The 18,768-nt window shown below is 38.5% G+C and overlaps 1 protein-coding gene and 1 pseudogene across 6 annotated transcripts in view; both read right to left on the reverse strand.

Moving 5' to 3' along the window:
* The window catches only part of LOC135222789 (cyclic AMP-dependent transcription factor ATF-6 alpha-like), a 181,924-nt gene that overhangs the window by 74,975 nt on the left and 88,181 nt on the right, over nucleotides 1-18,768 (reverse strand). For all 6 annotated transcript variants that reach the window (XM_064261071.1, XM_064261070.1, XM_064261073.1 and 3 more), the window contains 2 exons: nucleotides 11,660-11,760; nucleotides 11,394-11,507 (listed from right to left, as the gene is read on the reverse strand). In XM_064261071.1, the coding sequence (XP_064117141.1) occupies nucleotides 11,394-11,507; nucleotides 11,660-11,760 (215 nt within the window). The remainder of the gene's footprint in view (nucleotides 1-11,393; nucleotides 11,508-11,659; nucleotides 11,761-18,768) is intronic.
* On the reverse strand, nucleotides 12,853-17,240 carry LOC135223328 (uncharacterized; annotated as a pseudogene).

Here is an 18,768-nt window from a genome sequence, read left to right on the forward strand (position 1 = left end):
CAAATCTCTGACTCAAACGGTGCAGTCTGACATGTTTGAGTTCGCCACTGCTAGGACGAATTGTAGGAAACATGTCCTACAAGAGGCAACAATTCGGCACGAGCCGAATAAGTTGCTCATGTCAAGCATCTGGGGAGCAGACCTCTTCCCAGAAGCGATGGTTAAGGAGGTTCAGTCAGAGGCTACAAGATTGAACCAGAGCCTTAAAGACCGTTGGGGTCTTACGGCCAAGAGACGACAGGACCAAGCCGGTAAGGGTAAGGCTCAAAGGAAACCTAGACGTTTCCAGCCCTACCAGAAGAAGCAGCACGCTTCTCTCAGCAAGTTCCGGCTGTTCCTTTAGTGCAAACAGCCCAACCTTCCACCTCAAAGGCTCAGTCGCAGCCGATTTATGTTATCTCTCCTCAGCCTCAGCCCTCCACCCCTCTTATGCCCTCTCTCCGGCCTACAACCAGGTCTTCGAGGGTCAAGCCTCACAGAAGTATGACCGCTCGGGTAAGGGAGGCAGAGGTAAGCGTTCCTTTCGTGGGAGAGGATCGGGAGGTCCCTTTAATAGGGGAAAACATTTCAGAGGAGGCCGAGGAGGCTACCAGAACCAATGAGGAAATTCAGGTAGGAGGGAGGCTGTTTCACTTTCGCCACCGGTGGAACTTCAGCAAGTGGGCTCAGAGCATTGTCTCAAAAGGCCTGGGTTGGAGCTGGTTAGCGAACCCACCTCCATCCAGACCTTTCCGTCAAACTTCCTTCCAAGGAATTGACAGAGTACGCGGAGGATCTCCTTCAGAAAGGAGCTATAGCGAGAGTCAAAAGATTAAAATTTCAAGGTCGCTTGTTCAGCGTGCCAAAGAAAGGCTCACAAAAAAGAAGGGTAATCTTAGACTTGTCCCGCTTAAACTTAGCCATTCGCTGCGACAAGTTCCAGATGCTCACGATCTCGCAGGTGCGGACCTTACTTCCCCGTGGGGCCGTCACCACCTCTATCGATCTTACAGACGCTTACTATCATATTCCCTATTGCAGACACTTCGTCCGTATCTGGGCTTCAAGATAGGGGACCAGACATTCTCCTTCAAAACGTAGCACCCAGGTGTTCACGAAGCTGGCGGAAGTAGTAGTGCAACAACTCAGGTCGCAAGGGGTTATGGTAGTAGCGTATATCGACGATTGGTTGATCTGGGCTTCAACAGTCGAGGATGCAACAAAGCAACACTGAAAGTGATTCAGTTCCTGGAATATCTAGGCTTCAAGATAAACAGGACCAAGTCAAGACTCACTCCAGAGTCAAACTTTCAGTGGCTGGGCATTCAATGGAATCTATCCTCCCATACTCTGTCGATTCCATCAACCAAGAGGAAGGAAATAGCGAAGTCAGTCAAGCAATTCTAAGTCACAAACAACTGGCGTCAAGAAGGACTCAGGAAAGGATCCTGGGTTCGCTCCAGTTTGCATCAGTGACGAACATCCTAATGAAAGCCAAACTGAAAGACCTAACCAGAATCTGGCGCTCACGAGCAAATGTCAGGTCCAGGGACAAATTATCCTCAGTCCCTCTGATTCTAAAGAATCGACTCCGGCCGTGGGCGAAAGTCAAGAACTTGTCGGTGGTCGAGTGCCCCTTCAGTTTCCTCCACCAGGGATCACCATCCACACAGACGCGTCTTTAAGCGGTTGGGAGAATATTCCCAGTTCAAAAAAGGTTCAGGGAACGTGGTCACCTCAGTTCCGTCAGTTCCATATAAACGTACTGGAAGCAATGGCAGTGTTCTTGACTCTAAAAGGTTACGTCCGCCAAGGTACTCCCACATAAAGCTAGTCCTGGACAGCGCAGGTGGTAGTCACTTGTATAAACAGAGGAGGCTCCAAGTCACGTCATCTAAATCATGTCATGGTAGCCATCTTCTCCCTGGCAGACAAGTTCAGTTGGCATCTCTCCTCCACTCATATAGCTGGAGTGAGAAACGTCATAGCAGATGCTCTATCCCGATCAGTGCCCCTAGAGTCGGAATGGTCACTGGACAACAGTTCGTTCCAATGGATCCTTCAGAGAGTTCCAGGTCTACAGGTGGATCTCTTCGCATCTCAAGCGAACCACAAACTCCCGTGTTATGTGGCCCCCAACCTGGACCCTCTGGCCTATGCCACGGACGCCCTGGCTCTAGACTGGAACAACTGGGAGAAGATTTATGTCTTTCCTCCAGTGAATCTTCTCATGAAAGTGTTAAACAAACTCAGGACATTCAAGGGTCAAGTGGCTCTAGTAGCCCCAGACTGGCCGAAGAGCAATTGGTATCCCCTAATTCTGGAACTGGGTCTTCGTCCTCTTCGGATCCCCAATCCCAGGCTCTCCCAGTCAGTACAAACGAAGACTGTGTTCGCTTCCTCAGGGATTCTCAAAACCCTAACTTTATGGATTTCATGAAGTTTGCAGCAAAAAGGGATGCGAATATTGACCCTCAGAATATTCTCTTCTTGGAATCCGATAAAAGGGATTCAACTTTGAGACAGTATGATGCTGCTGTCAAAAAGTTAGCAATCTTCCTGAGAGAATCAGATATTAGAATCATGACAATTAATTCAGCTATATCCTTTTTCAGATCCCTATTTGAAAAAGGTTTAGCAGCTAGCACGATTACGACAAACAAGTCAGCCTTGAAAAAGATATTTCAATTTGGATTCAACATAGACTTGACGGATTCCTACTTCTCGTCTATTCCCAAGGCATGTGCTAGACTTAGACCTTCTGTAAGGCCTACGTCAGTATCATGGTTCTTAAACGATGTTCTAAAAACTGGCTTCAGAAACCGATAATGACACATGCTCGTTTATAATGCTCTTAAGAAAAACTCTATTTTTATTAAGCTTGGCCTCAGAGCTAGAATTTCAGAACTGTCGGCTTTATCCAGAGATCCGGATCATATTCAGTTCCTTCCCACAGGGGAAGTGCTACTTTCTCCGGAACGTAGCTTTATAGCAAAAAATGAAGATCCTTTGATGAGGTGGGAACCATGGAAGGTACTACCCCTTCCACAAGATGTATCTCTTTGCCCAGTTTCAGCCTTACGAGCCTTTCTGTCCAGGACCTCCTCATCCTCATCGGGTCCTCTCTTTAAGAGAGAAAAAGGTGGCACTTTATCTATTAAAGGCATCAGGCAACAAATCCTGTACTTCATTAAACAAGCCAATCCTGACTCTTTCCCGAAAGCACATGATGTCAGGGCAGTAGCCACCTCAATTAACTATTTCCAACATATGAACTTCGATGAGTTGAAAAAGTATACTGGATGGAAATCGCCGACAGTGTTCAAACGTCATTACCTAAAGTCCTTGGAAGCTCTGAAATTTTCAGCAGTAGCAGCGGGTAACATAGTTTCCCCTGACTCTAACTAATCTTTAGTAGAAGATCCAGTCCTCCTTTCTACCTGCCTCACCCAACAGTTCGTCTATTCCTGCCTTGTTCATTTACAGTCACCTTGTGTCTTAGCTGCTTTTATGATGATGTGGTGGGTGTCCCTTATTTTTTTGCTAGGGACACTCGCATTTGATTACAGATATTGATCTCATGGATGTCATCCCCTTATTTTTATGCTAGGGGATACATCTTAATTGTAATGGTTACGGGTTTTGTATATTAAGTCATATACATTCCTTTATATATTTTTATTGTTGAGTTGTCTTGTTCATCTTATTATGTTAATTGCTCTGGAATTTTTGATACATAGCTTTACACAGATACCATTTTGATACATATAAGCCATATTATCTCTGTATATATGTAAATTACCTTAAGTTAAGAAATATTATTAGAATTAAGTGTAATTTAAGCATATTTCTATTTTGTATCACTGTGTATATGTATCCGTATTAGCAATTATATTCTTTTACTTTTATTTTATCTTTTATTTTGAGACCTATTTTATTTTATTGATTCTGTTTACAATCTTGTGCTATTTCTCTGGTACGATTTCGCGCAGCGACACGAGCTGAGCCCAGAAAAGGGATTTTGACGTAAGGAAAAATCTATTTCTGGGCGATTGGCTCGTGTCGCCAGCGAAATCCCGCCCTACCCATCCCTTCGCCCAAGATTGTCTGCTAACTTCAGGATGGCCACCAGAGGCGCAGCAGTCGGCAGCATGGATGGAGTAGTAGTAGTACTTGCTGCCCAACCTTGTGGTCGTGGCTCTCCTCTTGGAGGGATTTTGTAGCGGGAGAATTCTATTGGCATTTGGCTCGTGGTAGTGGTCTCACTCGCCATAGTGTTCATACCGACACCCTCTTGGAGGGTGAGCGAGTCAGTTATACTGACCTTTTTCTTTATTTATTTATTCTCTGGTATGTGTTAGTACATTTACCCTAGAAATAATAGATTAAAGGATATTTCGCTGGCGACACGAGCCAATCGCCCAGAAATAGATTTTTCCTTACGTCAAAATCCCTTTACTAAGCTTCCACTACTTTGCCTGCCAAGATCCAAGGTGATGCTGGTCTTATCTTGTTCTTAGTTTCCATTACCAATATAGCCATTGATCTAAAAATTAAATACAGAAGTGCCTGATTACTATAGTGTAATATGCAGATAATGGAACTCTTTGGTGCAGTTATTTGTTCCTTCGCAATGGAAAATAACTCTTCTTGCCAGTTGGAGTTTTATGAGATGGAAGATGGGGAGTTTGCCAACTCTGACAGTGAGAATGATGATAGTGACAAAGATACCCATATTGGAAGGCTTGGGTGAAATATTTAAATAATGACAATGATGGTGATGACCCAAGTAAAACAAGAAGAACACACTGAGGCAGAAAGTAATATAGATGCACAGTATAAAGGCGAGATCATCAGTGATGAAACAAAGAGGCAGGTGGAGAAAAGTCCTTTTTGACATCTCAGGAGTTTAAGGTCATGATCTTCAAGCAGTGAGGCTGGTGGAGTTTGGATATAGCATGTTGGGTAAAGCTTCAGAACAAGATGGGTGGACAAATGAAAAAGACTATAGTATATACCAAATAATCATGTTTTTTTCTGAAATGGCAGGAGTGATGAACAATTTTGGCTCAAGTAATAACAGTTATGTTCCATGAAACACCGTGTCTCTGGTTGACCACAAGGATAGGGTAACATGAAGAAATGGATGGATGTTTACTTCATTGAATGATAATATTCCGCATAATATTACTCATGCCCCATGTATTGAAGCATCACGTAAAGGATGAATGGTTGATTTATATGTTTATTCATACATCTGTCTTCCAAAGCTCATGCCTCATGATTGGTACCAGACTACGTATTTATAGATTTCTGAACTTCACATATAATGATTTCAGAAACACTCATTCAAATGACAGACTGTGGAAAACAAGGAACAAAGTTGCAAATATATGAACAATTTAAAATTTTTATCATCATTTTCAAAGACTTGATGTAGATGAAAGTCATGTGTTGTTCAAAGAGCACCTATTTTCTGGCATATTAGACAGAAGAGGCATTGGTTTGGTATGAAAACACTTACTGCCACTTATTTTGGTGACAGTCAAATTTTGTACACACACAACTTCTACATCAGCCTTGGCCTAAATGAATATTCATGTGACAACAACACTGGGCTGGTCAGTATTGTTCACAAAAACAGTAAAGGGATTCTCATTTTCTTCCAGGCATGAAGAAAGGAGACACCATGGGAAGGGTATCATATTGCTATCAAACAGAAGGACAGGAAAAAGTTTGCTTTATTGACAACCTTACACACAGGCCTGTCAGCATCCACAGGGAGGCATGACCATCAGACATGGGATCCAGTCATGAAATTGGATGTTACAGTCAATTACATGAAACTCATGTAGCTTGTCGGTAAGTAAAATATACATATGGAAACTATGATATGCAAATGGAAACTATAGTGTGTCTAAGAGCTCTGAAGTGCTATCAAAAATCATTCCTTCGCCTAACTGGCATTTGAATGCTTATAATTTATACAAGCACAAAACTGGAAAGTCCATACCCTCATGGGAATTCTTTCTGAGAATTTGCATGCAGCTTTTTACAAGAATATGGCAATTTCAACTGGATAAAGGCAGTAGAAGGGTGTCAACAACACACATTGATCGTATTGCGCCCCAGAAATGGTGAGAGACGTACTACCTTGATTATGTGCTGCCAACATAATCAAAAGCAAAAGGACAAACGATGTGCCAAATGTGTGCAAACACGGAGACATGTGAGCAGGTCAAGAATAAGAAAGTATCCACCTGGTACCCCAGCTGTAAGGGGGACTTATGCTTGGAAGCTCCAAGCGATCATAGTTATGTCGATTTTGATGAGAGAGATAGAGAGATAGAGAGAGAGAGAAGAAGAGACAAGAGGAGGAAGAGAGAGAGGAGAGAGAAGAGAGATGTGGTGGGAGAGAATACTCAGGGAATTTATATTTTTTTATTACAAGCGAAGCGAAGTCTTACTTGAAAAGGGCTCATTTCTGTCGGCCCGGCACATCCTGGCCCTAATGCAAATGCTAATACATATCTCCAAAAGTATTGAAGTAGATAAAAGAAAAATTCTTTTGGTAGATAAAACCTTAAATCTTAAAATTTCATCCCATATCAAATTTATTTTTAAAATATTATAAATTCACATTTAAATGTTCTAATTATTGCATTACTGTATGTAGTCCCTAATACTATTCAAATGCTAATATCCCCAAAAGTATTAAAAATAAAAGAAAAATTCTTTCGGCAAATAAAACCTTACATCTCTAAATTTCATCCCATATATGATTTTTTAAATATCATAAATTCATATTTAATTAATGTTTTGATTACTGCATTACCCATCCCTAACACTATTCAAATGCTAATGACTCTAAAAGTACTGGAGATAAAAGAAAAATTCTTTCAGAGGATGAAACCTTACATCTTTGAATTTCACCCCATACTATAAGATTTATTATTAAAATTCACAATTAAATGATGTTAACCCTTTGATGGTTTGACTTGAATCCTCATGAGTTTTCTCTTTTACGGCATCCTACTGGTACTAGTGTTAGTATTTTGACCATGAAGACAAACAAGCTTTGCAATTGTGATAAATGTATTCAAAACATTTTGCATGTAGTATTCATTTGTTAAGGAATTTTACAATTACAGGTAAAGTACAATAATGAAAACATTTTCATACATATCAATTCACTGAGGAATACAGTAAAAACCCTTTTATTCAGAAAAACCAGGACCAAGGGTATTCTAGACAACTGGTTTTTCTGGTTAACTGATCCAAAACATAGGCGTTAAGCACAGTCTAAGTTTATTCAGTATGACATGACAAAAGTCCTAATAATGAATATATTAGTAGTTCATTGATTATCCACATTTACATTATCCACACGCAACTGGCGCCCAAGATATGTGTAATATATATGTAAAAAATTTATAAAAATGTAAAACCTCTCTCTGATGGTTGGTAATGTGGTGCAGGCATAAAGAAGTGTTGGTAACACTGCTTACAAGTATCAACTGACTGAGAAAGGGTTTTAGTGGAGTGGGAGGCCTGGAGAGAGAGAGAGAGAGAAAAAAAAAAGAGGAGACAGTGGTGGGGCAGGACAGGAGGGGAGTGGTTAGCAACAATTGTTAGTAAAGCTGCTCACAAGCACACAAAGGGTTCTTGTGGGGGAAGAGAGGTTTCCCAGCTAGAGAGTGGGTGAGGAGGCCGTGCAGTTGTTAAAAATACTGTTTATCTTTTTTAACATTCATATTTTTACACACCTTATTAAAGGATATTATCTTGTAATAAAATAAATATGAACAACATATGAGAGGGAGAGTAGCTTAACATGTTATCAATCTAATAAAAGGAGCTTTAATCTTCTTAAGCCTTGGTTGAATGAAAACCTTGTCGATCGTATCTGGAATCCATGCTCCTTTTGAGATGTTCATTACCTGCCTCTCTTTTATTAAGGCCGATTCCATCATTTGACTCTTGTACCAGCAGTTGCTGCTATAAATTACATGTGACAAATTCCAGTTTATTCTATGGTTATGTTCATTTATATGGTTGAAAATAGCATGGGATTTGGTAAACTCCAGTGTCCTTGGGAGATGTCTTTTGTTGGACGTTAATCAGGGATTTGGCTAAGGTTTTGGGTAAGTAAATGCAAAAGGGTTAGATTTTCCGAGGGGCTGAGTCACCTTCTTAATCGTGTCCAGGTGTGGAATTTTTATTTTATTGTTGGGTGCATCTCTGGTCTTGTCTTTAGGGGGTCGGTAGAAAATTACGTTTGCTTTGTGAATTGCTTTCTCAATTATATGGTCAGGATACTTTAAAGACGAAAGTTGCTTATGAATTAGTTCAAATTCTTTTTCCAGGAAATCTGGGGAACAAATTTGTAAGGCTCTTAAGAACAGGTTACTGGCTACACCTATCTTGATAGCAATGTCATGATAGCTAAAGTTGTGAATGTATGAAAGTGAGAACGTTGGTTTTCTGTATATGGTAAATTTGTATTCGGTCGTGTCTCTGATTATCAAAACATCAAGAAAAGGAATTTTGTTGTCTGTTTCCCATTCAACTTTAAATTTGATGCTGGGCACTAATGCGTTTAATTTTGAGAGGAACTCATTAAAATTGCCCCACCTATTATCCCAAAATTCTAAAATATCATCCACATATCTCATCCACAGCATGCTTTTGGATTTTATTGCATTTATTACTGTAGTTTCAAAGTATTCCATGTACAGATTGGCTAAAACAGGACTTGAAGGCCTACCCATACTACACCCGAATTTTTGCTTGTAGAATGATTCCCCGAATGAAAATACATTATTAGAGGCACATAATTCAACTAACTTTATTATTTTGTCAAGCGCCAATGGGAAATGATCTGAATAGGGGGATAATTTTTCCCTTAAAAACTGAAGAACGTCCTGTACTGGTACTTTTGTGAATAGGGAGTCTATGTCAAGGCTTAAAAGTTTTACGTTGTGAAGTGGTATACGTATATGCTTCTTCTCTGAATTTGTGACAAAAATCTTCCAAATGTTTAATGTGACTGGGAGAAAAAGTGCCTAAAAAAGGGGAAAGTAGGCCAGCTAACCATTTAGAAATTTTGTAATTGAAAGCTCCGGCACATGAAACGATGGGTCTAAATGGAAGATTGTCTTTGTGAGTTTTGGGAAGGCCATAAAAGTAGGGTAATTTAGGATTAATTACTTTAAATTTCTCTAATAGTTCAATACTCTTTTTGTCTTGGCCAATTAATCTTACTTTCCAAAAAAATTCTGTGGGAACGTTTTGGAGGGGATTTTTTGCCAGTTTGTCGTAAGTGTATGTGTCGCTTAGGAGCTGGTTGATTTTGTCGAGGTAGAAGTCTTTGTCCATTATTACGATTTTGCCGTCTTTGTCGGATCTACTTATTATAACATCTAACTTTTTTAGCGAGTGGATGGCTATCATGAATCTACGGGGAACAGGATATTTCTTATTTAGGTCAGTTAAAGCATTTAGTAACACTCCTTTTAAACATATCTCTTCACGGCTGTAGTTTTTGTCAGATATGAATTTATCAAAAGCCACTATGAAGTCTAGGTTGTTTTAAATCTAGGCTTATCCTTTGCCCTTATGCCAGACCGCAAAAACAACCTAGACTTCATATGGCTTTTGATAAGTTCAGATCTGACAAAAACTACAGCTGTGAAGAGATATGTTTAAAAGGAGTGTTACTAAATGCTTTAACTGACCTACATAAGAAATATCCTGTTCCCCGTAGATTCATAATAGCCCTCCACTCGCTAAAAAAGTTAGATGTTATAATAAGTAGATCCGACAAAGACGGCAAAATCGTAATACGTAAATTTTGTAATGGACAAAGACTTCTACCTCGACAAAATCAACCAGCTCCTTAGCGACACAAACACTTGCGACAAACTGACAAAAAATCCCCTCCAAAACGTTCCCACAGAATTTTTCGGAAAGTAAGAATAATTGGCCAAGAAAAAAAAAGTATTGAACTATTAGAGAAATTTAAAGTAATTAATCCTAAATTAATCCCAGTCACATTAAACATTCGGAAGATTTTTATCCCAAATTCAGAGAAGCACATATACCACTTCACAACATAAAACTTTTAAGCCTTGACGTAGACTCCCTATTCAAAAAAGTACCAGTACAGGACGTTCTTCAGTTTTTAAGGGAAAAATTATCCCCCTATTCAGATCATTTCCCATTGGCGCTTGACAAAATAATAAAGTTAGTTGAATTATGTGCATCTAATAACGTATTTTAATTCGGGGAATCATTCTACAAGCAAAAATTCGGGTGTAGTATGGGTAGTCCTTCAAGTCCATTTTACATGTAAAATGCGGTTCAAGATACGAAAAACTCATGATACGAAGGCCGCCTTGGAATGGATTAATTTCGTATCTCGAGGTACCACTGTACCTATATAAAATTATCAGATCTTTTCATAAAAACCAAAAGCCTTTAAAAAAATTTATAATGGTCCAACATCAATTTTTTTCCTTAAAATTTTATTGATGGTACATGTGCTCTTCATTAGCCTACCTACTGCAGTGAACAAGAATGTGCGCAGTTGTCAATGAGCTATCGCAATGAACACACACTAGAGCACCACTACCATCAAGAAGAAAACTGTCAGTTGGCAGCGACCAATCCTCAGCCTTGTTAAGGAGTGTGCAGACCACCAAATTTCAAGGAATTATAAAATTTTAGTTATTAACAGTGTTCAACTGTTTTATGTCTAATAAACATACTATCATGAAGCGATCATGCTAAAAAAAAATCTTTAAATTGGTTTATGTATTGATAATTTTGTTCACAGTTTGTGACGTGAAATATGGGTGCATCATTTTCTCTTGACTTGAATGAAGTAAGCGGGAGGGAAAACCTGATGATTCTTTCTCATATGTGTTGTTTTTATGTGTGATTTTCAATCTACATTTGACCAAATCATAAGAACCTCTTGCATATTTCAGTTTGTCATACATTTTTTTGTGAGAGCCATTGCATTAGCAAATGGTTGTGTAATATACAAAATGCAAAAATACCTAACTGATCACGGCATATAACGTCAGGTGCAAAAATGTTTCAGCCTTCCCTTCCAGACCATATTAGAGGAAAGACACGTTTCTTATAGCTCCCGGCTAAATCATTGCTACCATGCTTTGTAATAATTCACTTTCTATTTCCAACTATATTATTGTATCTTTCTTTTTTTATCTTTAATTTTGCTCTTAAATTACTTTACCTTCCTGGAATTACAGTATCTTTGATTTCCTTTCAGTAAATCTTTTGTATCAAAAGTCAAAGGCATATAGTTATGATAAAAAAATAAATATTTAAAATATTCTACTGCTAAACATAAATTCTACCATTAACTTCTTGCTATGTCCACATACCTTGAGATTTGGTTTTATGTCTGTATCACAGAGAAGTTCCCAAATATCATGACTGTCATCTGGAGAGGGTGGCATTTGAAGGACGCCTCGAGGTGACTGAGGTTCCTGTTTCACCTGCAATTTCAGGGAGCAACATTGAAACGAGAAAATTTAGGTTTAAATTAAAAAGTAAATCTACACTTGACGAACACTAAATGACATACGTACATGGTACCAAGTACAAAATGCACCCACCAAATATAATACTGTACTGTGTAAGTATATACCTTGTGCTCTACTCTGGTGTTGACTAATCCTGTGTCATTTCCATCACTGCATTCCATGTTTGGGTAGAAAACTCTGGAAAGCTCCTCTGCTGAGAAGTCACCTGTAAAAGGTTGTATTATTCTATTAAATTTGTGGGCACTAAGGATTCAAAGTTTATGGAATATGTAATCTTTTAGATGATATAGAGCTTAAAAACAAAACCTTTTTCTTTCACTTTCAAACGCTTATTTTCGAAGGGAAAACTAAATGTTTATAAATTTATGCACCCTATCAACCCAAGTTATCATAAATCAAAACTTCACACAATGTTCTAACAATTGCAATAAGCTTTCATGTTCTCTGGAACCCCACAAAAAATCAGTTTCACAAATCCTCAAGAATACCATCTTTGCACTGATTGGAACAAAGAGGTATTCTTCAGAACATATACGTATGTAGTAGTACTATCTAAGAAATAGAAAATTTAAAATCATTCCTTTCCTATAAATATGAGATACTTAGTGAAATTTGACTGTTTCAATAGAATGAACATTACAAGTTTTAGGTACTACTGTTTCCAATACATACAATCATATCATATCTCCAAATATACATCCATTGTAGGCCATACTGGTAAGATATATGAGTAGCTAAGAACCAGATGGTGCTAAGCGCTGTTTTCTAAAAAATAGAGTAATTGCGAGTTAAAGTTAAAATATTGTAGCTCGGTAACTATAATAGGTATTAACATGGAGTTTGTTGCATTTTAAAGCTAAATACCATAGTTCTTTTGAGTGTAAGTGTCAGATTTGTAAGTTTTTAGGAAAATACTAAAAAAATACCAAAAATACAGACGAATATCAAAAATGATAAAAAACAACAACAATATCAATGGAAATACATCATAAAACGGTTCTAAATCATGTAAATACATAGAAAACATTTCAAAATCATTATGAATGTCCATGTTTGTTGAAAAATACCAGGAAAATGCCGAAAAAATTCCGAAAAAACAAAAATACATACGAACATAAAAAATAATAAACAACAATACCAATGGAAATACACCCTTAAAACAGTTCCAACTTATGTAAATACATAGAAAAAAGCTCAAAATCAGTATTAATATAAAAGTTTATAGGAAAATACTGAAAAATACCCCAAAAATACCAATGCATACGAACATAAAAAATAATAAAAACTAACCACAATATTAATGTAAACGCACCCAAAAATAGTTCAAAATAATGTAAAAAAATAAAAACAACAGTATAATCATTATCATTAATAATAATGATACTAGAAATTTTTGATTGAACACTCACCACAGCAACATAATCCAATCTGCGCAAAAGTCGTCATCGGTGGTCAGTGGGGGAGGTGGGGACTATGATTACTGATCATCATAGTCCAGGATGGGATCCATTACATCCTCCTCGGGGTCATCTGGATCCTGTGTGGACTGTGATGCTGCCTGCTCCCGGAATATTTTGTGAAAATACTCGGCCTTGGATGCTGGTGCATTATAATGGACAAGGTCCTTTAAATCCTTTAGCTTGGCTTCTGGCAATGGATTAGGGCTCGAATACTTCAAGGGAATGTCAATGTCTGCCAGAGTGAAAGCCTTTGGGGCATAAGCTTTCCTCCCTGGCATGAGCCTGATTTTATTAGTGGGCACAGAATACGTCTCCAACACCTTGAAACCTTCCATGTAGTTGGTGTCAAAGCTGAGGATTCTAGCATCCATAAAATTCATTGCCTTTGAGGACCTCTTAACAATGTAAGGCAACATTACCCCGACATAAAAAAAATCATCTTGGCCCATCTCAGCTGCAGGGAAGCCCTTCACTATGGCACTCTTAATGTGACGAATGTAATCATGCTTTGTTTCAATTACACTAAAACTTCGCAGTTTCTGTTCTATGATACCAAAATGCCTGTCACAAGGCATGTACGAATGTCCAGGCACAAGGAAAATATGATTAATGCGGAAGAATTTCTTTTCATGAAGCCACCGCAAACACAACATAACCATATTAATGTTCTTATTTTGTCCCGAACAGTTATCCGAAAACAACACTAAGTTTGACTCGTCAGTATGATGTTCACCAATATACTTCATAAGACAGCTAGCAATCTCCACACTTCCTTTTCTGGCAGTCGCCTCATCCCAAACATACATGGTTGACTCCCCACTCAAAATATTATGAATGCAGAAGTTGTATGTCCACATCTTTCTCTTGTAATAAGCTGTGCTGGTTGTGAATTTGGGCGTCGGCAAAGTTTGTTGGAGGTTGAAACACAAGGCAAGTGTTTCACCCTCTTCATGGTATGCTAAGATGCTAAAGCCTTGTGTTCCTCCAAGGTCTTCTTCAAGTCTGCAACAGTTGTCTCTGGAACACCTTGGGTCATTGTTACGATCTTAGCCTTTAATAAATCACAGGTATTACAGGTATCTACCTTTGCAGGAGCAATACCGATGTTAAATTCAGTGTTTAACACATTACGATAGTATGACTGGGATGCCTTTTCTACATCCGGCTCATTCTCGTCCATATACTCACAATACAGGTCATAAATCTTGGTCGGGGTCATTTCATGACTATGGTATTTCTTGCCAGGTGTCCTGCTCCTGGCATAGTGAGACGATAATGTTGGCAGTAGGTTAATATGCTCTTGTACACACTCTGCTTTTCTGCCTTTAATCTTGATACCAGGCTCCTGTGCCCCTCTCTTAGCTGACACAGGAGTGCCACTAACAGTGAGTTTTTTTCAACACATTGGCCACTCTCTTCCTACCAATGTCAAAAATAGACATAAAGGCATTTTTGCAAACACTGTAAGACATATCTTTGAACACTACTTTGTACAATACTGTCTGGGATCTAATAGGTGGTTCCTCTCCTAAAGGTGCACGACGCCTTTTCACTGGTACAGAGTCCATTAGCATCTGAAGATAAGCAGTCTGCTTAGCATACGATTTTAGTGCCCAATAATTTTCAAAGATATTCTGGATGGCTTCGCGACCTACCTTATCAAAGCAGCCATCATTGCAAGCAGGTCCAACTTTCCTAGCTGCTACTTTTTTTCCAGTATAGATCTACTTATATACTCCATACCGCCATCACGTAATTTCGTAATTTCTTTGCTTTAACCTTCTTCCACTGGCTCATATTACACACTCTTTTACGGCTTTGAGAAGGGCCAGGCATTGTAATATCACTCACGTTCACTAGTAGATGATGCTGTATTGCTATTATCAGCCATGGTCATGAAAGCACTCACGGAACGGTGTAAAATAGCGTAAAAAAGGATAAATCCTCGAGCGTATGTTTACAAAGCACGCGGACCTATTGAACTGCGTAAATTTGTTTACATTCTTCTACATCCCGTGACGCTATGCTTCGTGCGCGCTGATTGGCTCAGGAAAGCGTATTGCGCTATGATTGGCTGAGACGCCTACTCACTCATTGTCGAAGCACTGTGATTGGCTACCACTTTCCCGGGGATTCTGGACTATGAGTGGTGAAGGGACGCGATGCAAGATGACACCTTCTGGTTCTAAGAATTTAGCCGCCGCGCGCTACAATTTTTTCAGGCGAAACTTGCACCGACTTCTGAGGGATTTTTGACCATATTGCAGGGCCAGACAGGACCAAATCCAAATTGGGAAAAACTTTTGTGCCTATGATGGACCATTTTCTGTGATAATCTCGGTTTTGGTCGGGGTGGCGCTTAGCACCTTCTGGTTCTGGGCTACTCATATAAGGTTAAAACCTATATCCTTTTAGTTTTTATATCCAGTTTTATTCACTATGAAGAGAAGAAACCTTGAGGTGTTTACAGTCCTCATAAAATTTTTAGTACTTGGGCTTCAATCATTCAAAATACATCAAACAAACTTGAAGGTTAAGAAAAATAGCACTAGAACAATGACCCTCTATTTCTATGCAAACTGAAATGTTCTCTGGCAAAGTTAAAAACACCTAATATCTATGACATAAATAACTCCATTTCTGAAGAAAAGACTTTTATGATTCCACTCTTATTTCCCAACTTTCCATCTTGCAATGTAACCTCTTTTTTCAGAAAACCAAAGCACCTTTCTCTACACACGGACACAAATTTTTCACATTTACTATTTTTCCCTAGTCTTGCTTTTTGAACTGAAATATCTCCTTGACTCATCTCAAGCTGGCAATTCATTGCTTCTCGTGACTTCTATAATGCCCTCCACAAACTTTCTCAAATTCATCCAAGTTCTTACATCTTCAAATACAATGGACCTCCGTATGCGCGTTCTCCGGATTTGCAGACTCACACATTCGCGGATTTCTATCAGGAACGTTTCCCCACATTATTCGTGGAAAATTCGCACATTCGCAGTATTTTTCTATAAGAAATATCCACAAATTCCTGTTTCTTTTTTTTTTTATCAATTTCATCATAAAATGCACTTTTTTGTGATAAAACTATTAAAAAAACCATGTATGAAAATTTTTAGTGGGTTTTTCTTGAATTTTAACTAACAAAATAGGCTGTTTTTAGCATTTTTATAGGGGTTCCAAACATTCGCGGGTTCTAACTATTCATAGGGGGGGGGGGGGTCTGGTACGCATCCCCCGCGAATACAGGGGGACCACTGCACATGTAATCCTCAAATTCTTGACCTTTCACGAAAAGGGAATATTTCTGACTGTAATTACAATATGGACATTAGCTATACAAAAAAACACATAAACTGAGAATGCTATCCATGATAAGAGAGATGCTTCAAAGGGAATAAAACTGCTTTCTGATAATCTAGTCTTCTCTATAAAAGATCTTTTGTATTAATTAGAGTAAAGCATGACAAGTAAAATATTGATTCTATGTTCAAATAAGCTACATACTTTGATTTAAAATTAAAATTTTCACACTTTTACCAAAAAACTCCACTTACATTACAGTCAATTCCCCGCTATTCACGGTCTCGCAATTCACAAAATCACTTTTTTGTGAATAAATACTGTACACAGGCAGTCCCTGGTTATTGGCGGACTCGGTTAATGTCATATCCAGCTTTATGGGGCTTGTCTAGCACCACACTAAATATCTGCGATTTATGGCGCTATAACGGGACAAGTTTTGGTTATTGGCACCATAAGGTGCCCATAATAGAGTTATGGCGCCACTAACCTAACAGAGGTGCCATTAACCAAAACTTGGCATCATAAGCCCCATAAATCGCTGAGTTTCAGGTAATGGGGGTTTTCACTTACCAGCACCCTGACGAAAACGGAACCCCCGCCAATAACCAGGGACTGGCTGTACTGTATGTACATAGACATTTCATGATAAAATAATGATTTACAGTACGTACGTATGTACAGTGATACCTTTCTATTACACAATTTGAGTTGCGCAAATTAAGTCACATGAACTTTTCATTGGAACGTAACTAATTGTCATATGCGATTTTTTATAGTGTAGTCGCTATTGTGTTCTCAAGGAGTTACCCTTTCCATGGTCTAACCAGAGCTCCACAGTGACCTGACTAATGTCAAAGAATTCTCTTTTAGCTGGTCTTCTGGCCAGGTACTGTGTCACAATGATTAACATTATAACACGTGATGGACTATAAATAGACTCAGAATGAGAGGGCACTTTCTCTATCCTCAGCGAATGCTGAACCCAGCTTACCTCAAAAAACCCGCAAGAAGTGGCTATGGACATATGCGCTGTCATACTGTTTACATATGATCAGACATGGACCAAGACACCATTACCTTTTTCTGGTTGGTAAATGTATAGTGAACTGAACCCAGAGCTCTGTACATCTAATTTGAAAGCTAAGTGCATAATTTTAAGTTCCTGTTAATTTTTTTTTTTTTTTAGATTTTGGAACAATGACTTAATTGTGTGAAAAGCTATAAACTGGCTTTTCATGAGCACGTCGGCACTTCTCACAATTTCTGATTGTTATTTGTAAAATTGCAAATTGTTTTCAAGAATTTATCTTTCTATTTAGAAGTTTTATCTTAAAATGTTCCAAATTTATTATTAATATAAATAACCTTTTCAGATAATGATGTCTGCAACAGCCTACTAGGCAGTAGCCTACAATTTGCTTTGATTTAGTGAGAATAAGTTAGCTAGACAGTAGCAGATATTGTCTGTAGCCTATAATCTAGGATTATATATCCTTATTTGCCTTAGTTTATGTCAAAGACCTGAGGATTAGATAAAAGGCTACAGACTTTTTTTCCTTTTATACAGCCTATATACTTAACCCTTCATGGACGGACATGCTCATACAAGTAGCAATAACAGGTTTTGGGTGATGAATGGAGTCACTCATGGTGAGTAACAATATTACGCGCCATCAATTTGGGGGAATCAGGTGGAAAGAGGCACCATTACTTCTATAGCCCATAAATTCACAAATGGCAACTTTTAGACTGGCTAAAATCAACTGGGCAGCTCATGAGAAAGTTAGTTAGGATCTTGACTTAAAGGGAGCATGAAGTGCCTTTCTGTCTCACATGACTATTATTTTAAGAATTTGCTCATAGATATAACAAGGGGTTGCTGTTGGTTTTAGTTCTTATCTTTTATGTTGGTTTTAGTTCTTATCTTTTATGATAGTAAGTAAACTATAATTGTAATTTTGCAAATAAAAGTGCAAAGATATATTAGATAAGACGTGTGTGAGGACTGGACTAAGACAAAGAGAAACTCTTACAAACTTTATTGTACAGAGATGGCTGTATATAAGGAGGCTGTGCAGACGGAGATGTAGTGTCCGTCAAGCACACATACAAAAGGGACAGAGCCCCTACTGAGATTGTGCTTTCTCGCACCTATATATATACATATAACTGATATACATATAACTGAGCTTGGAGAATACATTTTTTGTGATATATATATCGGCAGAAAGGCCATGAATTACTCTACATTTTGATATATGATAAAAGGATATACATATACAAAAGAAGGACAGACACTTTGGTTAAAATGTCGTCCTTACAAATACTCCCCACCAAAACAATGATTAGGTAATAATCGTTGGCTGATGATCAGCGGTATCTTGCTGGGAGCTGGAGGAGTCCGCGGGTGCGTGATGCCATCTGTCATGGACGTCCTC

This window comes from Macrobrachium nipponense, chromosome 8, assembly GCF_015104395.2.
Source record: "Macrobrachium nipponense isolate FS-2020 chromosome 8, ASM1510439v2, whole genome shotgun sequence".
Classification (NCBI taxonomy): domain Eukaryota; kingdom Metazoa; phylum Arthropoda; class Malacostraca; order Decapoda; family Palaemonidae; genus Macrobrachium; species Macrobrachium nipponense.